General features: G+C 38.8%; 1 protein-coding gene across 1 annotated transcript in view; it reads right to left on the minus strand.

The window, feature by feature from the left end:
- Uqcc1 (Ubiquinol-cytochrome c reductase complex assembly factor 1) overlaps nt 1–26,493 on the minus strand; it is a 128,006-nt gene that overhangs the window by 89,785 nt on the left and 11,728 nt on the right. Inside the window, exons 2-3 of the mRNA XM_067136946.2 lie at nt 19,817–20,017; nt 9,588–9,660 (exon numbers count right to left, since the gene is read on the minus strand). Of these exons, the coding sequence (XP_066993047.2) occupies nt 9,588–9,660; nt 19,817–20,017 (274 nt within the window). The remainder of the gene's footprint in view (nt 1–9,587; nt 9,661–19,816; nt 20,018–26,493) is intronic.

Here is a 26,493-nt window from a genome sequence, read left to right on the forward strand (position 1 = left end):
AATATCTAATTCCTTCTCCGTTACTTCTTCCATTCCTGCTACCTGCTTCTCCACATGTTTTTGTTTCTCAAGTTCAGCAGTTTACTGAAATATTCTTTCCATTTACTCATTATCTTTTCTGGTTTTGTCAGTATTACCACTTCTTTATCCTACCCAAATCCTGTGTTCACTGTTTCGTTCCTACACTTTCTTATAAATCAAATAATGTTTTTCCACAGTTCAATTCCTCCTTTACTTCATGGGTGAATGTTTTCCAACGTTTCTTCAGCTACTAACATTTTGCAAACTCTTTTCGCTTCCATGTAGGCTATCTCGCTATACTCTCTTCACTCTTTTGTGTTTTTATTCCTTCCCAGTTTTCTTCTTTTTCTTTACTTTATTTTTCACTTTATCACTCCCCCATGCTGTGTCTTTCACTCTTACCTTTCCTGTTGTTTTGCACATGCTTTTTCTGCACACCTTGCGAGTGCACTCTTAAAATTATCCCATTCCTGTTCAACATTACTAATATCTGTCCTTGGTATCAGTTTTTGTAATTCTGCCCTAAAATCTTCCTGAACCTCCTTTTCTTCTAATCTCCACACCCTATTTTGTGTGTGATCTTGCCTACTTTCATCTTTGCTATCACTGCCTATGGTTACCACCAAAGGTTTCTTCAGGCATAGTTGTCCTTTTCCCACTAATACGCAATTCAATCAATGTTTTTGTGTTTCTGTCTCCATACCTGGTAATCTTCTGGGTATTTTTATTCCTGAACCATGGGTTTCCTATTATTAGTTAGTTCCTCTGGCAAAAGTTCATTCAAATATTCCCTTCTTGATTCTTGTTGCCATATCCATATGGCCCCAGAATCTCTTCTCTTCTCACTTGTGCATTCAGATCTCCCATTATAATTACTTCCTTGTCTTCTATATATTTCTCCACTTCTTCAAGGAACTGTTCTATATTCTCTTCTTTATTTCCAGTTTTTGGAGCATATATTTGGAACAGACCTCGTGCTTCTGTCAGAAACTGTATCCTTGCTATGATTTATTTATTTTATTGATTGACTGATTGATTGAATATAGTCAACAGGGCAAAGCTCCAATTACAGCAGACTATAGAAAAAATTATGAAGTGATGAAATAAGAACATAAAAACAAAGAAAAAATGAATAGTAATAGCAAAACTATACTCAAACTAAACTAAAGACTAAACCAATAGTAAAAAATTACACTTATATAATGTTACAGTAACATGAAAAATCATTTATAGAAAATTATTAATTTAAGATACAGTAAGCTACGATACTGTCTTTACAGCAATGGCCATATTGGTAACAAATAATAAAAGAAGAAATATCTCTCTTCAGAGCACTGTCACAGTATATAAAGGAGATGATATAAATCTACAAATTGCAACATTCGGATTTTACATTCTGAACAGTTCTTTGATCAAAACAAGAAATTTTGAAAATGCAAAATCAAAGTCAATGCCTTTTAATACAAAATTATGAAATGCTCTGCACATTTTCTGCAGTGGGGAAAATTTATCCTAGAGAGTTTGTTTCCATTACAGTATAAAAATTGCTTTAGATGTAGGCTAAGCTTTATGTTTCCACATTAAAATTAAAGTGTTGAGCAGAACACTATTGTCCAATATCCCATTCACACATTTGTATAGAAAAGCCAACTACAATATTTCTCTTGGATTCTTTAAGAAAACAAAATTAAAATCACGTAGGAGCTTACTAAGTATATGATAATCTACCCAAATAAGAAGAACGGTTATATCATTTGAAGTACAGGAATCTTGAAAATTTGTTTTGCATTCTCTCCAGTTTGTCAATATGTGATTTATAATATGCCATCCAAACTACAGAGGCATACTCCAGACGACTTCTTAATAAAGAATTAAAGTGGGTTGAAACTGAGATCAGGTTTTGTAAATCTCTGCTATTTCTTATATCAATTCCTAGTAGTTTATAGATATTGTTACAAAATTTGTCAATATGCAAATTAAATGAAAGATTTCATTTTATAGTAACACCTAGATCTCTCACGCCGTTTACCCTTTCTAATGTTTCATTATTAAACTTATATTCGAAGTAGATCTCATTGCTGTTTCTAAAAACGGAAATTACAGAGCACTTATTGATATTAAAAGGAAGTTTGTTTTCTGTACTCCAGTTATTGAGGCAACTCAAATCTACTTGTAACTGAAGTGCATCATTATAGTTGCTAATTTCTTTGAACAATTAACATTGTCATACAGTACATGCAATCGATTCGGCCAGAACTTCTACATCACATCACATCACATCGACAACTGCTTCTATCGAAAGTTACGTCTTCAGACCTTCGTCACCTTCTAGACCTTTCGAGATGTCTGCCGGAAGTTCTCCAAGTCGTCAACCGCCTACGTCACCTGCTGAGTACTACGAGTTCGACCCGACCAAACAACCCAGGCCTAGAGACGACGAGGCGTCCCCTAGTCCTGAAGGGGGACGCAAGAAACACTGTGCAGCCCCATCTGCCAGCTCCAGATCTGAAATTTCTCAACATCTAGCTTGTGTCTCTGCCACTCCGCCCCGTGAACTGGGCATTTCACCATTGGGAACTGTTGCTTCTGCTTTTCAGGTCGCTGGTCCTTCCTCAGCGCCTGATCACTATATGCCGGTCAATATCCGGAGTTAAGCTCAGGTGGCTTGTAATCCAGCTCTGCCACTTCACATCCGCATCTGCAGCATCGTGACACCAACTCCAGCGCTTACTTCTCCACCTCCGTTCTATATTGTCAAACTCACGAATATAGACCCAGCGAAGGCCAATACTCATCATATCTACCAGCTGATAGCCTGCTACACTCCTACAAACTCGAATTGCAACGGACCAGAGATGGAGGCTACAATATTAAAACATGTCGACCATTCTATACCCACTTCACCTCCAACATTGCTGCACACCAATGGGGATCACATGCCAAGGCGTCCAACTTGACCCAACAGTGCTTAGTCCGGTGATCGGAGCCGCCGTCACGCCCGGCGATGATTCTTTCTGTCATCACTTACGGAGTAGACCGTGACTTCACTGAGGACGCGGTGTCCGCCCAGCTTCAACTGGATGGCCACCAGATCTACAGAGTCATCAGGATCAAGAATACCAAAGGACCGACCAGCCTTGTCCGTATCCTGTAACGTAATGTGATGACCTTGGATACTCTGCTCCGGGATGGCACGCTGATCTATGGGCGGCGCCATAGGGCCATAGGTAGATCAGTTGCGGCAGATGTCAGCGATATCACGCACCGACCGCCCCTTGTACGGAATCAGAGGTATGTGCCATATGTAGTAGTGAGGAGCATTCTACTTCAACTTGTTCGAATAGATCAACCCCAAGTGTATTAACTGTTTATTACCTCACCCCTCTTTTAGTTATAAATGCAAGGCGAAAACTACCCCCGATCTTAATCAGCCCGAAACTGTCATCCCAGTTACGTCACAGGACCTCCCACCCCTGCTTCCTCTTCATCCCTCCCCGTCCTTAGTTCAGAGAACCTTATTCGTTTCATTATGGTTCTCCAGAACGTCTTACCTTTCCACCGTCCCCACGTCCTTACCCAAATTCAGCTAGAGGCCTGGTTGGTACTTAATACCCACGTTGACGTGGCTTACTCGGGGAGTAAAATGCACTTCGCATTCTTTCCCCTGTGTACTGTCCCGTTTGTCCGTTGAAATGTTAAAATTATACTATGTTAACATCCGGCCTTTACATTCCAACCGGTCGCTGCTGGATATTTCTCTCTCTCTGCATGCCCCGGATATCTTTATATTGAACGAAACTTTCCTTACAACAAAACAGAATCCAACATTTCCTTTATACAACTTTATTCGCGCAGACCGGCCCCATCAAGGCCGGGGCGGTGTCGCTATTGGTGTAAAGAAAAACTTTACGTATATTAAACATTCTTTTCCTCCATATGCTAATAGTTTTAATGAATATTTAATTGTCGAAGTTCTTACCCCTCACAAATTACTTACACTAGCTACTCTATATATTACCAATAATACTCATATTCCCCTACCCTTCATTCAATATCTTGATACTCATTTTGAAGATTGTTTTTATTGCGACATAACAACTTACTGCTTTTGATAATTTTTGTACTCATCTCCGGGGCATGCGCTATCACTTAACATTCCCTACCCTCCCCTCACATAACTCCACACCTGATGTCCTCATCCTTTCTCTAACACTCGCAACCTCCCCTACACTTCAAAAATCTGTTATGATCGGCAGCGATCATGCTCCTGCACTAATTACCTTCCCTAATTTCCTCCCCCATAGACGACTACCCACCTCTCGACCTCCACCCACTCACGCTAACTGGGACAAATACCGTGCTACTATAACAGGCTCACTTAAGGACATCAACCCCTACTCTTCTTACCACCATAACTCACATCGAACAAGCCATCATAACAGCTGATCAACTGCATCTCCCTCGCCATTCATACCACCCTATGAAACCTCCCATCCCTCCCAAAGCCTTCTTAAATTAGCCCATGACTACTATTACTCATATGCTCGAACCAAAGACCCTACTAAACTATTCCAAACATAGACATACCCTACGACACGCTCATTCTTACATTAAAGCAATAAAACGAAAACATTGGAATGACAAATGTACTGACCTTAATGACTATCACGACCCTCACCAATTCTGGACTACCTTTCGCCGTCTAACGAAGACTTCCAAACCTCTTTCCACTTATCCTATACTTCACCCTCCTCACCATCCCACGACTCCTAAAGCTAAAGCTGATCTATTCACGGACCATCATCGCCAACTTTTCTCCCCTTCCACTGCCCCTCACCATGTTCATTCTGACCAACAGATCATCAATGATTACACTAACCCTGCTCTACCTGAACTGCAACCTTCATTTCTTCACTTTCCCCAAGTCGATTATACTCACTCCCTCGACTCTCCCATTACCCCTGCCGAAATCTCCCAATATCTCAAACATCATAAGAACACCTCCCCTAGTTCAGATCACATCTCATATCGCCATATTCAAGAAGCTCCCCATATTCTTTTTCACCTCCTCAGTCTGGTCTATACCTTTATTCTCTACACTGGTTTCTACCCTGATCACTGGCGTAATGCCAACATTCTTCTCTTCCCAAAACCTAACAAGCCTCCTTCTGCTTTAAATTCTTATCATCCTATCAGCCTTCTCTGTATATTATCTAAAATTCTTGAGGGAATTTTGAGTAGGAGGATGTCCACCTATCTCAATTCCCTCGGTCTTCTACCTTCTTCTCAACTTGGCTTCCGCTTCCGTCAGTTTACACAAGATCATCTATTTCATATCTCTGCCTCCTTACATTCCTACTTCCGCCCCCGTAAAATGGCCGCGTTGGTATGCCTGGATGTGGATCGAGCCTTTGACTCGGTCTGGCATTCAGGCCTTATTTTCAAACTCCGCCACCTCCCGCTTCCTATCACTATCATCCGTCTCATTCATAACTATCTCCACCATCACACTGCGCAAATCATCATTCATGGCATAGCTTCCTACACCTTCCCCATAACCACTGGACTCGCTCAAGGCTCCCCTCCCCCCTCCCCCTCCTATACGTTATTTACACCTAAGATATTCCCCATCCTGATCTACCTTTACATCTCTTTAAACTAAGAAACTTCATCTTATTTTCCGTATTGAACTGAGATCACAATTTTTTAAAGTCTATCAAGTTCCACCTTTTCAATACTAATACAATGTTGTTGGATGATATTTACAACATTATTTATTATTACAGTACATGTTTCGGTGCTCTATTAAGTCACCATCATCAGCTGATTTAGAAAATGTGAAAAAACTTGGCGATATAAATATTAAATATTAAACAAAATATTGTCATAATTAACTCATACATATACATATTTATAACAGAATATTTATTGATTAAATCCTAAACATCTATTATGTTATATTAAATTTCCCTAATATGTAACAAGAAAATTCTTGTAAGTCATAATTCTAAAAAAAATTCATCTGGTTGATGATTTGTCTTAAACATTCTTTAATGTCTGTAATTCTATGCTCTCGTGCTGTCTAATTAGAATGCACACTTAAAATTGAGGAATTAAAATTGCATGTAGTCTATTTTATGTTAAAAATGTTCATTTCCTTTGTATATTAGCTGTTTTTGTTGGATGAAATTCATTATATATTGTTGAAAAATGAGCCGTCTTCTTATATTTGTTAAGTACTAAAACTTCGTATTTTTATTGCTTTGAGCGTGGTTGGAACTGTAATTATTTTGTCCTACAGTTGTTATGCGGAATTATCTTCTCAGTTCAATGGGAACCCTGCAATGATGAAACCCAATATTAAAAAGCGAGAAAATTGATAAAGAAGTTGATTAAATCTAACTGTCTACGTCACTGTCTACTAACTACATCTCTATCAATATGCTGATGATTTAGCCATACTAGGCCTTACCCCTACTGTCGTCACCTTTCGATGGAAACTTCAGGCTTACCTTAACACCCTTGAAACCTGGCTTAACTCCTGGCATATCTCTGTAAATCCCTCTAAAACCCAATTCATAGTCTTCCGGAAACGATCCCGTCTTTGCCGTCCCTGCCACCATGTCCCATTAACACTGTATAACTCCCCTCTCACAGAAACTAATTTACTAACATACTTAGGTATTAAGTTTCAAAACAACCTCAAGTGGACCCATCACCTTACCTCTCTTTATAAATGTGCACTTCAATGCTTCCGAGTCCTCCAAATACTCACCGGAAAAACATGGGGACTCAATACTTCCCAAATTCTTAATGTTTACAAAACCTTCATATGCCCAGTTATCACTTATGCGTCCTTGACCTGGTTAACAGCTGACACTAAAAGACTATACTCAACTACATAAACTCGACAGACATGCTATCAGGACAGCCTACCACCTTCACTTTGATACCCCTTCATTTTACCCCTCTCTACTCCTTTCCTACCATTCTTACTCATATCCACCACCTTCGTCTTAATACCTCACAAAAGGCACTACTAACTCTAGTATCACAGAAGCTCTCTCCCTTTCCCCTATCGTTTCTAATATTCTCCATGATGTCCGTACTCCAACTACCACCTATCTCTTCCCCCCACCCCCCTGATCACGTAACTTCCGCCCTTCATTTACCACTGCACATTACTCTTGTTTTTCATTGTACTTGGAATGCTCCTAGTTGCAGTGGCACAACTCACGTCTAACGTCATGTAGTGTGCTTACAGCACCGCAAGTGCTATCACAAGTATTTCATCTCTCTCTCACTTGTCATTTTCTCATACTCTTATGTCCATCATCTTTCATTATCGTTCATCCATATGTTATTATTCTTGCTTTTTCTTATTCTCAGACTAACTATATACTAACCAACACATGGGTGTAAATACAATTCCATCTACAATGAACACTATTAAACCTATACCACACACACAGAGTGAGGTAATTTAACCACATGGTGATGTAGACAATACAATTCTCAGCCAGGTTTCGAAATTGCACTCAACCGATATAAAGCGATATGAATGGCAGCTTGGGATTGGCTGGATCAAGACCAAATACATCCAAACATACTTCACAAACTCAAAATCTCTTAACCAACAAACAACCTTCATCCTTTTTTTTACGTTGCACCGACACAGATAGGCCTTATGGCGACGATGGGACAGGAAAGTCCTAGGAATGGGAATGAAACAGCTGTGGTCTTAATTAAGGTACAGCCCCCGCATTTGCCTGGAGTGAAAATGAGAAACCACGGAAAACCATCTTCAGGGCTGCCGACAGTGGGATTCAAACCCACTATCTCCTGAATGCGAGCTCACAGCTGCGCGCTCCTAACCGTACGGCCAACTTGCCCGGTAACCCTCGTCTCACAATGTGATGTCACTATTTTAAATCTTGTTCTGTATTCACAAAATTACACATGATATTACAAGCTACTAGTCGTGCCTCAAAACTTCCGAACCCCTCACACAAAAGATAGGTTGGAAACTCAACGTGGCGCAGCCCAAATGGTGTTGCGATGCACTACACATTTAAACCTACGTCAGCGCATTTAATAATAATGATCATGAGCACTCGAATGAGTATTAAGTTTAGCAGAATTTCACACTTTTCTGCATTCAGTCAGTGTTTTGTGTCTGTTTTTACATTTTACGAGGTAAATAACTATCGCTCAAGTCATTACATAGTAAACAAACACAGTCATCTGTTGGGTTGTGGAATTTTGTCTATATGCATATATTGTTGTGGAAGCCATGCATTTAAGCGATTAGAAAAACTGAGAACACAATATAGGCCAAATTCATCAAGCTCGCCATTCCTCAACAACACAGAATATTCAATAGTAAGCAGATCAAAACATTGAAAATTCAATCAATCTATCATATAGCTATTGATATTATTGGTTACTTCACATTCGAGATCACACTTTATTAACTTTTCATTATGATTTATTACTGGCATAAAAGACATGCCCTAGAGTAATGTTATAAAAACTGAAAAATGTGTTTATATTACATGGATCTGGCAGAAGAATGAATTTCCAGAATTTTTCCTGAATTCCCTGACATTTCCAGGTTTTCCAGTTATTTATCAAATTCCCTGACATTTCCCTGTTTCCCAGGTTTTCCATACGGGTGGACACCCTGTACCGTGCACAGAGCTTGGATAATGAATAATTAATCGCATGCCTAGAACAGCTGGTGGCCGCTGATCAGCAGCATGATGGGTCTCTTGGTTACAGAAGATAATGCACATAGTTTCTGAACACACATCAGCCAGTACTTCAGCTTTGATTGATGAGAAACCTTCAATATTCAGTGACATCACTATGAGAGCCAATTTACATTGTCCTAAAAAAGGGCAGATTTTTTGAAAAGCCACTCATTTCAGGGTTTAAAAGAACTGGGGATGCTCAGTATCAATACAGTTAGCCACTCTACTAAAGAACGTTGCCCAGGATACACCATGAGAAGGCCTTTCTCACATAACCCAGCTACACATATAGCTACATGGTGTAAACCGCACTGTTAACTTGTTCAGTAGTTTCATTTTTCACAAATACAATTTTGGAGGGAAGATATATGGATTTTTATAAAGTTAAGAGTAACTATTAATAATAATAATAATAATAATAATAATAATAATAATAATAATAATAATAATAATAATGTTTTACATCCCACAAACTACTTTTTTATGGTTTTTGGAGACACCAAGGTCCCAGAATTTTGTCCCACAGGAGTTCTTTTATGTACCAGTACATTTACAGACACGAGGCTGACATATTTGAGCACCTTCAAATACCACCAGACTGAACCAGGATCGAACCTGCCAAGTTGGGATCAGAACACAGCACCTTAACTGTCTGAGCCATTCAGCCTGGAAGTATATATTCATATATGGAACAACATGCAGTATAAGTGCAAGGTGTCTTACATGAATTCATTTGCAATAGCAAAGTTGGGTAAAAGAAAATTGGATGAAAAACTAGAACATTCCTGTTCATAAGGACATAAAAGTACATACCATGGAAAAACTTCCCATAATTAACTTGATCGGCTACACTCTCATACAAATAATAACTCGACCTCTTCAATTTCTGAAACAAAATTAAACAAAATTTAATAATTTCTATTCTCCAAAAGTACTTTTAAAATAATGAAATTACATTTTGTAACATATACCAAGCAATACAAGCTTTCAAATAAAAATAAAATTAATTGCATTTGCTAAGAAAGCACTGTTACTGTTTTTCTTTATCTGTCCATTGTGCACTTTTACCTGGCACAAAGTATACTTTTTCTTTTAAGCAACCTCTAATAATAATAATAATAATAATAATAATAATAATAATAATAATAATAATAATAATAATAATAATAATAATAATAATAATAATAATAATAATAATAATAATAATGTTATTTGTTTTACGTCCCACTAACTACTCTTTTACGGTTTTCGGAGACACCAAGGTGCCGGAATTCAGTCCTGCAGGAGTTCTTTTACGTGCCAGTAAATCTACCGACACGAGGCTGACGTATTTGAGCACCTTCAAATACCACCGGACTGAGCCAGAATCGAACCTGCCAAGTTGGGGTCAGAAGGCCAGCGCCTCAACCGTCTGAGCCACTCAGCCCGGCTAAGAAACCTCTAAATCGAGGAATTGTTACTAATATATATATGTATATATCACTGTTTTAATGGACCATGATGGAGGGTAGACCACATTACCATAGCAGGTAGAGACAGACAGTCAAAAAAGTAGCAATGATTGTTACAGAAATAATTCTAGTAGACATTGGGAAATTTTGCACCATGCTTACATAGAGAGGCACCTATAAAAAAAATAATAAAAAAACTATCCCAACAGCTTCATTTGTGAGCCTTTTGTATGGCAAATGCAAGCCCTAGCCATTCTGGCATTGCTTCGACTTGATTGTGCCACACTTCTTTCTTTCATCGGTATTACCCCACACCCTTTGATAAACCTTTGTTCAACTTGTTAGATTTGCAAGATCTGAAGAGACAATACCACAGTATCCTTCAATATTGTTTCAGGATCCTACATTTCCAAGAGAATGTTCCACTACAAGAGAATTATATAGCTGATTTGTATTCCTTTACTTTCATGATTATTTCTGCAAATTCAATTTGAACAAATGAGGGATTCACTTTAACGAGTTAAACATAGTAGCAGCAGCAGCAGCAGCAGCAGCAGCAGCAGCAGCAGCAGCAGTAGTAGTAGTAGTAGTAGTAGTAGTAGTAAGAAAAAGGTCTTGAAAAACAGGAGAATGAAATGCTTCATAACACAGTCAGGTTCAGAAAAGAACAAGCTAACTCAGACCCAGCAATGTTTGACAGGAATGATGAAAGAACAAATGAAGCACAAGTAGACGTAATGGCAGATTCAGTTGGAAGTCTGAGAATAATACATATCACAATTTAGAGACCATGATGTAGGGTAAGCAGAAGAATTTCAAGATGAAAGTTAACAATAAGTAAAGCAGCAACTTAACATCAATGAGCTAGAACATAATATAGTAAACCTGCCCACGACAGAACCTTTACACAGCAGTAACCTGGATGGAAAAATGCCATGGCCCTGAAATTTCCGAGCCTAAATACGTATAAAGTGACCTGTACTTAGCTGAGTCCTTACTATGTATAACAGACAACAGCACAAATTTGACAGTACTCTGAAGTGCAAGAAACTCTTCACAGAAACACAGTATGTTTTAGTGTAGGCCTACAGAAGTACATGATATCGACTTTCCCCCAAGAAACTTTTTACAGCGCAGAATTGCTGTTTATTCAAGGGCATTAAAATGGGTCACTACCTGGTCAAGGAATTACTACCTCATATCTGGGAGTGAATACTGTATCTCTTATATGGTCCAGTATAGAGAACTGCTCTGAAGTGTTGATCCCTTCACAATAATACATTTAATGCCTTAGAGCAAGTACAGATCAGATTCTGAAACAGGATCAGTAAAAAGTGTTTGTACATCAAGCTGTCATCGATAGATTATGATCTGTTTTGTAAAAAGATGCATACTGAGTCACTTAGTGCTAGGCACAAGTATGTTAATGCATATTTCATACACAAATGTATCAGTAATTTCCTTGATTGTCCTAATTTACTCCAGTTGCTACCAATTAATGTTCCTTCCCATAACACCAAACAGACTGTCACCTTTCACTTACCCAGATGCAGAACTGAATCACACAGGAACTCTTGGTTTATGCAGGCTCTAAGACCCCAGAATGAAATTAGTGGGATGGTGGATATAATCCACTCGTCAGCTAGTGAAATTCATAGACATCTTATGGACACCTCAGAGAGAGTTCCTTGTGTCCTGTCCTGCATACCTGGTAACTGAAAGTCATATTTCCTTCCTTTATCTACCTGTCATTTCAAACATATAAACACTTGTCTGTTTTTGTGTTCTCTTCTTCCGTATGTGTCCTGTAAATATGTGTATATTGTATGAGTATACTGCTTAGTTATTATTATGGTTCGAAAGTTTACGACATAAAGAAGTACAAAATATGTAAGCAAATATGCCATAAAAACTAGCTAAATATGACCTAAAAATGATAAAACATGACTTATGAATATTAGGGATAGGTAGCAAGTATAAGAGTATTACTAACATTAAACGTCTTTAGTACCAAAACATGACCATCAGCAATAATACCTTTTAATCATACAAACTTTTTTTTTTTTTTTTTTTGCTAGTTGTTTTACGTCGCACCGACACAGATAGGTCTTACGGTGACGATGGGACAGGAAAGGGCTAGGAGTGGGAAGGAAGCGGCGTGGCCTTAATTAAGGTACAGCCCCAGCATTTGCCTGGTGTGAAAACGGGAAACCACGGAAAACCATTTTCAGGGCTGCCGACAGTGGGGTTCGAACCTACTATCTCCTGAATACTGGATACTGGCCACACTTAAGCGACTGCAGCTATCGAGCTCGGTAATCATACAAACTGACAGAGAGCTACAGTACGTTAAAAGGTTCAAACATTCATTCAGTATCATAGCCGTGAGGTGCAGTTCTTGCTTGGTTTGTCTAGAAAAAGAACCAAAAACATATCAGCATGCTTTATGAGATGTGTCGGCGTAAGTTATAAAACACTGCCTAACAGGAAGTTAATTGAATTCATTATCGTACGTACCTCTTAATCTTTTTCTCTACCAAAATTTCACAATTCAATCATGTGCATTCTCAGGCTATAGAAAAGAAATCTACTTCAAAAGTCGATCAGTAATTTTTTGTACTGGGAGAAGCTCCTTTCTACGTCACATGACATCACAGGAGCATAATTAAACATAGCCAGTTCACTGCTGCTTAGCTGTGGGTCGTTTTGCCTAAACCAGACCCACTACCCTTTAAAACGACACTAATTCTCCACTTTGTTGCAAATCCTTCATTTGCACTCAATACCTTACTGAGTTTGTTCTTTGCTGCAACTGACACTCTACCTCTTACTTGTTCTACTTTGTATACCATGTCCTTTACTATTCCCAAACTCTCACATCATTCTCAACCAGCAGTTTCTAGGCAAGAGATAGTTTTCGACAGATCTCTACAATTTGAAGTAATATACTGTACTATACTAATTTTCCAAACACATCATTTATTGACGATGCTTCACTACCGTCTAAATCAGAAACAATTTCTCGCACAGTTTCATAGCATTCACAGTAATACTGCTCTGCATTAAGCCACATTCCCCAGTGGGTGAGCACTCGCTGAAGAGGAAGAGGAAGCAAAGCCGCATGATCTTTGAATTTTGCCACCCGCAGTAGAGCCTTCACAAAGGTTTTCTTAATGTTTGATATTAACTGGTCAACATCAGTAATATTCTTCCTTCTTCAGCAACTCTGTGCAACCTGTGAGCAAGACATGTTAAATGGACCATTTTTGGGTAGAGTACCTTAAAGTACCCTTGCTGATTTCACCATGTATGGTGCAGCAACAGTTACTTACAACAAGATTTGTTTTTGCTTAACTTCACGATCCCATATAAGCTTCATGGCACGGTCAAAAAGTACTGCAATTGTGGAATGGTTAGCTGCATCTAGAACCTCTGAATGTAAATATATATCGTCCAGACGATCCTCAAGAAGCGTGCCAACTATAAGATTCACAACATCTCCTATGAACATCCGTAGTTTCATCAACAGATACCCAGACGTTATTTTTGCCTATACTAATTCTAATTTTTCAAAGTGCGTCTTCATATCGGGAGGGTAAATCTTTTTCACCATTTTGCCTCATCCGAGACTGTGTTGCATATTTAGGTAAGAATTTTCGGAAGGGCACATACGATTCACACAGATTTTATACTTAGTTGGAGCGCAGTGCTATTGCACATGAAATTGCTTTACTGCTGCTACCTTAACTTCACACACTTTATAAAAAAGAATTGTTGCATCAGTATTGAAGATCTCTTCAGCGAACTCTTTCACATAATTTCTTAATTTTACACCTTCACTGCACTTCACTTTCGGCAATATGGGGTTCACTGCACTATTACAAATGTGACCAATCTATTGAAATTCACTGGTAGTGAAAGAGGAAGGAAGCTGTAACTGGGCCCGTCAAGGATGTGTTTTTAAATTTAAATAAATACACTTGTAATAATTATAACAAGTATTACCGAGCTCGATAGCTGCAGTCGATTAAGTGCGGCCAGTATCCAGTATTCGGGAAATAGTGGGTTCAAACCCCACTGTCGGCAGCCCTGAAGATGGTTTTCCGTGGTTTCCCATTTTCACACCAGGCAAATGCTGGGGCTGTACCTTCATTAACGCCACGGCCGATTCCTTCCCACTCCTGGCCCGTCCCCGTCTCATCGTCGCCATAAGACCTATCTCTGTCGGTGCGACGTAAAGCAAATTGTAAAAAAACAAAAAAACAAGTATTGATTAGGTGGAGACTCCCAACTCTATAATTGTGAACAATGAACTGGGCGAGAGATGACATGGAATTTCCTTGTTTGCTAATTGCTTCTGAGCTAAATATATCTACTGGAGTGACATCCTATTAGACGGAAACACACTATCTTCACGTCCCTTGAGTTCATGCGTATCGTGTCGCAATCTAATCTGTCCAGAAAGATGTGCTAAAGGACGTCCGTACAGCAGCTCCTTCTTGGATTCAGGTCTTCTAAACCTGTTACCTGTCTGTTCCAAGAAAAGAAAGAGAAACATATCTACTATACTATTCGGAAATCCTGTGTTTGAAACTCTATGCAGGTAACAAGTACCTTGTGAACGATGCCTTAATTTAAACAACAAATTACTGTATTATAATCACATATGACCTTACATCACAAGAATGACCAAAATATGACCAAAACAATAAAAATGGTCAAAATGTTCATTTATAACCAACATCAAATTGCTTTAAACGGGTTTAGGGACCTGTCATTCACACTTGGGACAAGTCTGTCAAATGAAAGAAAGGGACTGCAGAATATTGAGGAAGATCGTACTGTAGGTAACAGATGGATCGATGGGCAGGTACAATTGAGATCTAATGAAGAGGGGTACAGCAACATAGGATCAGAGTATGATTAAGAAGAAAAGATTGCTATTCTATGGACACATTTTCAGGATGTCAGATGTTAAATGAAATAAGTTTCATTATGATAGATCCATACTGAACTGTGATTACAATAGAGTTAAACTAATGTATTATTAAGGTCCACCTTTTCAATACAAAATATACGGAGTTTAAATTACATAAATGATTAGGGACTAGTTTTGACCTAATATTAGGTCATCATCAGCCTAAAGCAAAATTAAAACATAAACACCGAAGAAATCAAACGATATAAAGACACATAAGGTCTCGTAAATGTACATACCATGTGAGATATTGAGAAAAGAAATATAGAGACATGCAGCACTATGTTAAGAAATAACTCCATGACAGAGATTCATAAAAAGTCCAGTGCGCATTAAAAAGATGTTAAAGATAGGAATCCTTGAGTTGCTGGATAAGGAGATTAGTATATGCTGGCTCCTTTAAGATTCTGTTATCCAACTGAAGAACAACTGAGCCAAAGTCTCGTCGTTTATTTACGATTAAAGTCGAGTGCGCCGTACAGCATTAAAAACTTGTTAGGGAAGGAAATCTTTCAGTTGTAGGTCAAGGAATTCAATATATGCTTGCTCCTTAAATGTGCTGTTGTACATTCGAAGAACAACTGGGACGAAGTTATGTCGTTTTTCAAGATATTCATAGACGTAAAAACACATGGATGCTAGAAAGGCTCTTCTGTTTTTTGGAACTTGAAGGAAGGTGATTGTTGCGCATGGAGGCTTAAGAATCCAGAGATGCACTACACTATGTTATAAAATAGAGATCCATAAAAAAATCCAGTGCGCTGTATAAAAGTAAAAAGTTGTAAAAGTAATCCTTAAGTTGCTGGTCATGTAAATCGAAAAAGGCTGGCTTCCAAGCGATGCTGTTGTTCATTCAGAGATCAACTGAAATTGTAGTATCATTGTCTTCACAAGATGTTTATAAACTTGATATATATGCAGATGCGAAGTATGATGCTAGAAGAAAGTTCTTCTGTTTCTAGAATCTTGGAGGACGATGGATGTTACGTGAGGAGGATTAGCACATATGAAGTTAAATAAAGGTGGATAGAAATTTGCAGTTCAATGCGGACCATACGTTTGACTCTGAATAACTGACAGCAAAGAAAGAAAGAAAGAAAGAAAGAAAGAAAGAAAGAAAGAAAGAAAGAATTAAGTCAAGTGGAAGAAAATAGTTAAAAAATATCTCATACGCACTTGCTTAAACAATCTTCCATATTTCCACATCCCTCAGCCCTGCCTCAATAACCTCTTTCCCCATTCCCCCCCTTTTTTCTCCTTCTGCTTCCTTTTCTTTCGTTTCTCTTTTCCCTTCACCTCCTTCTCAAGATTTCCTTTGAACCTCACCTACCCCTAATTCTCTCTTCAACTTATTACAACACGAAATAATTAACACATTCGACTTTCACTCCTTCAAGCCAGTTAAATACGACTATAGACAGCTGAACAGCTACTTAAGAAGACTGTTGTCTTATCTTAACATACAAAATTAACATCTTTAACAGTCTATCAGCTTTACTTTTTCTTATCCTCCAATAGGAGTATTCAAGAAAACACATTTCTATTTCATTATGAAGACTGAGCTGTTTATTGCTCTACCCTCAACAGGTTTTGGGCGCATTGACTCAGCGCTCCGGAAAGTGTAATCTTGTGAACTTGTGACATGCAGCTTGATACTATGATTTTAACCAAGGACATTCTAATCATTTTATGTTAGACAAACACCTACATTGATATCCTCTTTTTACGATTTGTAAGAACAATCAGGATCTTGATAATTCACTCTACAGGTTTGAGTATGAGGCTGATGATGCCCTTAATATGGGCGAAACATGTCCCTTGTAACTTTTTATGATAAGATTTAATTCTTAATTTACTAGATCTCTCTGTATTGAATAGGTGGATATTAAAAATAACATTTGTAACATACTTTGTATTTAAGTGGTATGTTCCGAGCTGTCAGTGGGGAGATGGCATGGAATGACATCAGTAGACTAATAAGTCTGAGTGATGTCTTTAGAAGTAGGAAAGATCACAACATGAAGATAAAGTTCTAATTCAAGAGGACAAATTGGGGCAAATATTTGTTTATAGGAAGAAAAGTTAGGGATTACCTTACCAAGAGAGATGTTCAATAAATTTCCAATTTCTTTGCAATTTTTTTAGAAAAGGCTAGCAAAACAACAGATACAGAATCTGCCACCTGGGTGACTGCTCTAAATGCAGATCAGTAGTGAATGAATGATTTTATTTATTTAATCGTATGGTGATTATAACTACAAATTTATAAGTCCAGGTCCAAGTGTTTCAGCCACTCTACAGCACTTTTTGAAAGATGAAACAGGTCGCTGGGGCTTCCGGAGTAGGCATGAAGAGGGCAGCGCAAGATGACATGGTCCATGGTCTGCTCCTCTTCCCTGCATTCACACACTGGAGAATCCATCCAACCCCACTTATGGTGTAAGAAATTGCAGCGTCCATGCCCAGTTCTCAGTCTGTTGGCGACACCCTAGTTTCCTTGGGAGGTCGAATCCCTTCATTTTCTGGATTGGATTTAGGTCATGAGCGTTTGCCCCAGAAGTTGAAATTGACTACTCATCCCGCCAGCTCTCGTTTAGATTAAAATTATCCCTCAAGTCGGCTGGAGAGTATACTTGCCGGTTTCCTAGATGGAAGTCGTCGTGGCTATGGGTAACAAAATTCCTGGTGAACTAGTAATGAGGGAGATGACCAGATCTTCTTTGCTTCTCTCAGAAGAGCTTCCTTTCTCCTCAGGTGGGCTGGAGGGATATGACTAAGTACGGGTAACCAGTGGCAAGGTGTTGACTTTACAGTACCAGTTATGCAGCGCATGGTATCATTCAGCTTAGTATCCGCTTTATGCACATGTGCGCTTTCCAGCCATACCAGGGCACAGTATTCTGCTGCAGAGTAGACAAGACTGATACCCATTAATCATAAGCAGTCAGCCGAGGTTCCCCAGGAACTGTCACAAAGCTTGTGCAGGATGTTATTCCTTGTAGCGATTTTGTGAGACAGCTTGGTGAGATGTTCTTTGTTGCTCAGAGTTCTGTCCAGTGTGACTCCTAGATATTTTGGGAACGGGTTGTACTTTAGTTTTTTACCAAGGAATAAAACAGTTGGCTCGTAGTTTGCGTAGTTGCTGAGATCAAAACATGAAACTTCGGTCCTAGAAGCACTTAGGATCAAACGCCAAGACTTGAAGAATGCTGCCATTTTGACCAAGTCTGCTGAAAGAATGCCTTCTCCATCCTCAAAATTTCTGCTTTGAGCTACCAGTGCAATGTTGTCTGCATAGATGAACTTGGTAGCTGTGGTTGATGGTAAGTCATGGATGTAGAAGTTGAAGAGAACTGGGGCCAATACTAATCCCTGTGGCAGACCGTTATTTAAATTTCTTTTGCGACTTTTAGAATCGCCTAGGAATACTACAAACTCACTCTCACAGAGCATGTTGGAAATTAGGTCTGCAATTTCCAAGCAGGGAATTTTTCTAGCACTTTAAGAATTAGTCCATGTTGCCAGACAGTATCATATGCACTTGTCAGATCAATAAAGACAGCTGTTGATTTTAACTTCTTTTGGAAGCCTGCCTCGATGTGAGTGGTAAGAGACAAAACTTGATCAGTGCATCTATGATTTATTCTGAAACCAGCTTGTTCTGGGGGGATTACAGCGTCAATGAGTGGTGCTATCCTAGTGAGGAGGACTCGTTCCAAGAGTTTATAAGTGCAACTGAGAAGTGCTATTGGGCAATAGTTTTCAGGTCTCTGCTCCAACTTTCCAGGTTTAAGAAGGGCGATCACCTTTGACCGTTTGAACTGCTTCGGCAGGTTGTTAGTGTGAAGGATGTAAGTAAAAAGAGAAGTGATCCACTTTATGCTATGTGAACCCATATTTCGAAGGAATTCGTTGAAGATATTATCAGGGCCAGTAGCCTTACCGGTTTTCAGCATTTTGATAGCAGCTTCAACTTCCTGATAGAGAATGGTCTAGACAGTTCCTCATTCTTCTTTGTTCCATGTTTGAGCTTGGTGAGCTTACGTTTCACAGTTTTCGTACGGCATTTATCTCTCTTGGCTCAGGTGACTTCAACCATTCTATTTGCAATGGCATCTGGGCTCAAGTTAGTGCACTGCTTTTTAGAATAAATGAATGACTGATTCATTTTTAATATTATGATACTTTTGAATTAGTATGAAAATACTTTCTTTTTTTTCTTTTTTTGCTATTAGCTTTACGTCGCACTGACACAGATATGTCTTATGGCGACAATGGGATAGGAAAGGCCTAGGAAGTGAAAGGAAGCGGCCGTGGTCTTAATTAAGGTACAACCCCAGCATTTGCCTGGTGTGAAAATGGGAAACCATGGAAAACCATCTTCAGGGCTGCCCACAGTGGGGCTCGAACCCACTATCTCCCGATTACTGGATACTGGCCGCACTTAAGCGACTGCAGCTATCGAGTTCGGTAGTATGAAAATAAACATACAAATAGCTAAGTATGGGATCACCCAAAATACATCTTTTAGAACCACCACCACCACCACACTTCATACAAAAGTCTTAAGAAACAGGAAATATTAAGTAAAGAATCATACACTTTGTACTTACACTTCGAGAGTAGTCCAACCATCCTATTTTCTTTATGACCCTTTTAAGAACTCCTTCCTTAGGCTGAACAGCTATTATTCTAGTACTCTGAGACTTTCTAAATGGTGTAGCTGATGATATGCAACGCTGAATGCTCATCAAGTGATTAACGCTGCAACACTGGGGTGTTCGTAATATACTTTGGCAACGCCATACCATGAACTATAAAAGAAAGAATAAATTTGTTTTTATCAATTATCTTCATGAATTCACATAACAGTAACAGACTGTCTCAATATACATCTGTTTGAGACTTGCAGGTAGCTTTAGGATGTGTATTGAGTCTGTCAACAAGCAGCTACACATATATCCAAAGAATATGATCCAAATAGCTTGCATGGTTAATAATACAGAAGTTCTCCCACACAAGGAGAATAAGTCAATGTTTTTCTTGCAACCTGTTTCTTCCTTGAAGTACCTATACATACCTTTCCATTTTTCACTAAAATTTGTATGACTGCCAATTATGCTTGCCATCATGTTATTCATAGCTGACTTCTTCACTAGATTCAATTTTCTAGTAAGTTCCTTAAATTTCACCTTACATCCACAACCATTTCAAACTATTTCTTTCCAACCTTCACTTCCTTCTTAGTCTCTTTACTTCTCTGTTACAATATAGTGGGTCTATCCCACTCCTTACCACCTTCAAAAGTATATACCTGTTTTCACATTCCTCAACAACTGGTATAAACCCAACCCACAGTCTGTTTACTTTTTTATTTACCATTTTCTGCTCAACATAATTACTTTTTTTAAACACCCTCATACATGTTTTATCAGCCACATGGTACTGCCTAACAGTCCTACTTTACAACCTTCCTTTCTATCACATTTATATTTAATTATGACAAAAACCGTTTTATGATAACTAACACTATCTATTACTTCAGTTTCTTTGTAGAGCTCGTCTGGTTTTACCAGAACCACATCCAGAATATTCTTCCCTCTAGTTGGTTAGATCACTTCCTGATTCAGCTGTCCTTCCCAGATTAACCTATTTGCTATTTGTTGGTCATGCTTCCTGTCGTACACATTACCTTCCTAATTGACGTTTGGTAAATTGAGGATCAACTGCCACAATCACGTTCCTTTCCGTATCGTTTCCCCACATGGGTGATTATCTTATCAAATAATTATGAATCAGCATTTGCATCAACCTTTCTAGGTCTATACACTCCTAAAACATCAAGTTGTCTATTATCTTTAGACATGAGCCTTACACATAAAATTTCATGTTTGTCATCTTTAAATTTTTTGTAGCTTACAAATTCTTCTTTCAAAAGAATGAATACTCCCTCCTCCCTTTCCTATCCTGTCTCTATGATAAACAGTCCAGTTCTATAAGAACATTTTTACATCCATTATATCATTTCTCAGCCATGATCCAATTCCTATTACAATATCTGGTAAGTATATACTGTATCTATTAAATTACTTAACCCTTTGAGTCATGAATTTTATTGCTTTGAGAAAAAATATGTTTTGATTCCTTATCAATACTGGGTCCATAAATAGCCTCCAGACCAAATTTCATGGTCACAGACCTTCAGGTATGCCACATCCTCAACGTCCATTTTTACGGACAAAATTACTCAATGATTGTTTTACCAGGTGAGGGATATGAGATAAGTGTTACAATGATTGTTCCACTTGAGACTTATATTTCCATGGAAATGAACAAATTTTACATGGTAATATCTCATAAATGTTACTTTCATACAACTGTTTATTTACTGTGGTACTTCTTGAAGCAATTTCTTTATTTGGTTAGACAAAGATGATGATGACATTTCCCGCAGAGGACATGTGTCTTCCCTTTACATCCTTCAAACTTGCATCTTGACGACTCGTTTAGTCCACCCATGTCTGGGAGATGATTGATCCCATCATATCGGACATCTGGGACAGGAGTTCCTGAATCACGTCTGGACTGTTTAGGACTTGTGGCTTCGTCTGTTGCTGCTGGGTGACCTCTCTTTCTTTGGGCTTGTCTCTGTGACTTTATGAGAGAATCTGCTACAGCTTGCCAGAAATGGAGCAAGTCAAGTCAAGTTATTTTAAACCTAGTTCATTAGCATCACGCTTGTACACCAGCCAAGAATTTGCTAATGCAATGTCTATTGCATGGGTTATAAGGTGAAGTGTCCACTTACGTGACCTTATGAATATCCTGTATAGTGTAATCAGGAAGTCCAATTTGTCCACCCCTCCCATGCACATATTATACTTTGAGACAATCTCTGGCCTAGGTACTTCTACGTATTCCTCTTTCTTTCTCTCCCATCGTTTGGCTTCATCTTGTGTTCCCTTCCCCAAAAAGTTTGACGCCATCAGCACTGGCTTGTTATCCGACCATTTGGTGAGTACAATATCATCATCTCTCCTACACAACTCCTCTGAATGTCCTCTGTCTTTCTTCCTCATTTCAGTATCAGATATCAAAGGAGGATTTGAGAATCAGTTTACTCTTGCAGTACCGGTAGCAAGGATGTTATTTCTTTTGCACAACTGCAGAAGATGGTACAAATTGTCGTCAAAATAAAGCTCATGATTTTTACCTGTGATCCTCTTAGCTAAATGAAGAACAACTGCAGCTCCATGACCCAACTGTTGTTGCATCTGTCTGTCTATATCCATAGTCGTGCCTTGATAAAGAAGGAAGTCGTAAGTTATTCCACTTCTCCCACACAAATGAAACACTTTCACTCCCCAGGGCGATTGCTTCCCTCTAATATACTGTTTTACATCCAGATTTCCTTTGAAGGGAATAATTTGTTCGTCAAAATATAATTGATGTTCCAGAGTAAGTTTTAAACAACGTGCCCCGACAGTGTCGTAAATTGGATGAAACTTGTTAAACCTATCAGTGTTATTCGTATCATGGTCAAGTATATTCACCAAGTTAAGATTATTTCGTAAATGGAAAAACCTATTTACATCCATATTTTCTCGGAAAATTGGTAGACTTGTTGAAAAATCCCAATACATTATTACTCTGGGATATTTTAGGTTGCCCATTATTATGTGCAGTCCCAGCAATATTTCAATTTTACTTGACGTTGTGGGTGCAAAATGTGAGACATCCTTCTGTACAGCATACATATTGGTCATCACTATAAATGTTTCTGTAACTTCATTGGGAATGTACCTATTAAAATACGTGCAAGGAGACAGCATTTCCTGAAGTTCTTCACTTTCACTCGGTGTGGTTCCCATTCTTGCTCAGGAGAAGAAAACAGCGCTGATCGCCGCCACTGAATCTTCTTTCTCTAAGTGAGCTCATAAAATAGCAATAAGTCCTTTTGTTGTGTTTGATCTTCATCTTCGAGGTCTACAGTTTCATCACAAGAAGCATCTGAAACATCAATGGGAAATGAAAGACGATATTTCACATAGACATATCGGAATAAAAGCATGGAAACTTATAAGATTAGAAAAACCCACCTTGATCAAAATTGTCTAAATAACGTAAGCAGTCCCCGTGCATTGGTTCATCATCACTATCATTTAAACCAAACGATTCCAACTGAGGTGCTCTCATGGCCCTGGCAGCAGCCCCGGCGCTGTGCTGTTGCCCCAGTGAGGTGGTGGGGGTAGGAAGGGAAGTGGCAAAGGCAGAACCACAGATCGTCACGTCAGCGAGCAGCTTACGAAAACAATATAATTTATGACAATTCTGTGAACACATAAACAAATAATTAATTCTGTACATACATTTCGTTTGCCTTAATGTACTTTTAGCGTGTAAGCGTTTAAGTCGATTGTTGACATCTTTTTGCGGCAACTAATTTACCAGTATTTAGTACAATCGATTTGGCAATAGAAATTCTAAGCACAGCCTCTAAGACAACATCAGACAGAAAAGTCCTAGTTCTACATTTATTTAAATTCAGAATTGAAAACAACTGTTCATTTGCATAAGTTGTACCAAACATCGACGTAAATTTTAAGGCAAGTGCATGAAGTCTGGGAAATTCTTGTGGGTGAACACCTTTGTAAAAGGAAATTAAATCACCGTTGTAGTGGTAGTACCTGTCCTTTAGGATTGCACTGCACTGTAGTTATATCAGCTCTGTTTGGAGCTATGATGGTGACTTTTCAGGACGCACTGAACATGGGGTCATAAATATTTCAAGTTGAGGTGCCATATCATTAATTTTGTTGAATTGGGCATTAAATTGATGGTGCAAAGTCTGTAACGACGTCTGATAGTCTCTAAGATTTTCATAAGTAGATAAATGTAATGATGTTAATGAAGTAAAATAATCAACATTTCCGGCTTCAAGCTGACTTTTCAATAACAAACTCTGCATTTTGAAAGCCTTAATTCTATCACACGTGGTGCTAATCAATGTGTTTCTCCCTTGCAATGAAATATGTAAATCATTCAAATAAGACGTTAGGTCAGCTACCCATTGTTTATTCCGCAAAGTTGGTTGTGGAGAAACTTTCATCTCCACGAACAGAGCAATTTCTTCAATTATTGCAAAGAAGGTTGCTAGCACTTTCGCACAACTTAATCAGCGCACAATACAATAAAATAGAATGTCGCTACATTCTGCCTCGAAATCTTTTAAAAATTATTTGAACCACGAATGGTTCAAACCTTACTTTCTGCAGAAATGTACACATTTTGACACAGTATCCATAACAGATTTAAAGTTGCGAAAGTGTCCTGCACATAATTGTTCTTGATGTAAAATGCAATGTACTGTGTGGAGTAGGTAGGGAAAGAGGGGAACGGTGCTGCTGAGTGCAGCGCTGGTGCGCCCCAGCACTAAGTGCTTGAGTTGGAAAGGTCTGATTTAAACCATCAATTTCGGATGCATTTCCATTCATTAGTTGATCTACAATCTCTTCAGCGTTCAACATTCTGTTCTTACGGTTTCCTGAAAGACAGAACCAATTAGGTTATGTATGGCTACAAATGCCACCCCTGAGTAATAATGTCCAGAAAAATGGATATCATATTTCAGAAGGATTATTTTATGGATAATACATTTAGTACTAAAAAACTAAAATGAAGTTATTTTTAAGGCCATAGTATTTGTATTTTTACCAACAAAATAACACAAAACATAGTGTTAATACCGATTTAAAAAAAAAAAAGTAACACTTACCAGCCACATATGAACAAGAAGGCTCCATCTTGTCTTCTACAATGTAAAGTTCAGAGTTTCCCCACTAGAGAGCAAGATCACCTGTGTGTTTTTGCTTAGAAGGTATCACGGCAGCCAACAAAAGCTATTAAGTAGAAATTCACCTTCCTGGGTGTCCAATATACAAACAGAAAATCCATGCCGTAAAAATGGACACTATGACTCAAAGGGTTAATACTATTCCTTTCTTTACAATACTTCCACAGTTCAGCACAAACATTTTTGTCATCCATACTTGACGTCCAGATCCCCGTACCCTTATCACCGCTCCCTAGTCCACCCCATTTCCCTGAATGTACCTGCCTATAACCCTTCTAAACAAACTTCCTAACTTACACGTACCACTGCGGTTCAAGTAAAGGCCACCTGAGCGTAGATCCCTATCTCCTACCCACCCCCATTAGGATCTACAAATCTCACTCCCAATTTCCCACATGGCCATTACATAGTCTCATTTAAATCCCCAATTACTCTCCAGTCTGCAACCGACTGATAATATTCTCTGCTACCTTAAATTTCTTCCATGCTGCTGTAATCAGATCCTACACATCCCCAACTATGTTAATACCTATTCCTGCTTGCCTTACATTATTGGTACCTATGTGAAAGAATACCATCTCCTCCTTACCTTTGTTCATCCCTTCTATTTTTCTCAACATCTGCCTTAATCTGATTCCTGGATAACACTGCTATGATCCCCTTTCTCCCACACACTTTTCCCACATGCCCAACAGTTGAGTCACCCATTACCAGAGCCTCAACCCCACTCTCTTCATTTGATCCCCTCTTCTCCTGGTCTTTCTCAACTTCCCTGATACCTGCAGAACCCACTCTCTCCTCTCTTTTCTTCCTCTCACAACCCTGTTCCACCTCCCTCTTCCTATCCTCTACTGTACATTTCCCTTTCCTAGTGGTACCTTTCCTCTTGCCCCACTGCGCTCTCTGTAAGACTTCCCTGAACTCCACCTTCCCTCTGCTAATCTACCTACAGTGACTCATTCTGATTCCAATTCCTCAGTGATACCTCTCCTAGACCCACTGCCTGAGGAAAACCCATAGCCCTGGTTTTCCTTGACCTTAAATAAGCCCGCCTGTCTTCCACAACTTCTCCCCATCCTTCCCCTCCCTCTTGCCTACCCATCTTATCCTGTACATTGACAGAGAGGCCTATCTTAATTCCTGTCCTCCATTACAAGTCTAATTATCTCCCTCAAACTCGCTATCTCTTCCCTCACCTTCCTCAGTTCCCACTCACACCCACAGACCTTACACTTGCCTCTGTCAGCCATTCTTTTATCTCTTCAAAGAAATGTGAAATAATATGGAAATGTCAACAAAAATAAATAGCATATTCTATGAATATGTTTGTATATATGTCTGCACGAAGAAATAATGTATACCTTATTTCAGAAGGATTTCACAACAACAGTGTAATCAGGAAGTCAACTGATAGAATCACTACACCACAATTATCCT

The sequence above is a fragment of the Anabrus simplex genome, chromosome 1, assembly GCF_040414725.1.
Source record: "Anabrus simplex isolate iqAnaSimp1 chromosome 1, ASM4041472v1, whole genome shotgun sequence".
In the NCBI taxonomy this organism is placed as follows: domain Eukaryota; kingdom Metazoa; phylum Arthropoda; class Insecta; order Orthoptera; family Tettigoniidae; genus Anabrus; species Anabrus simplex.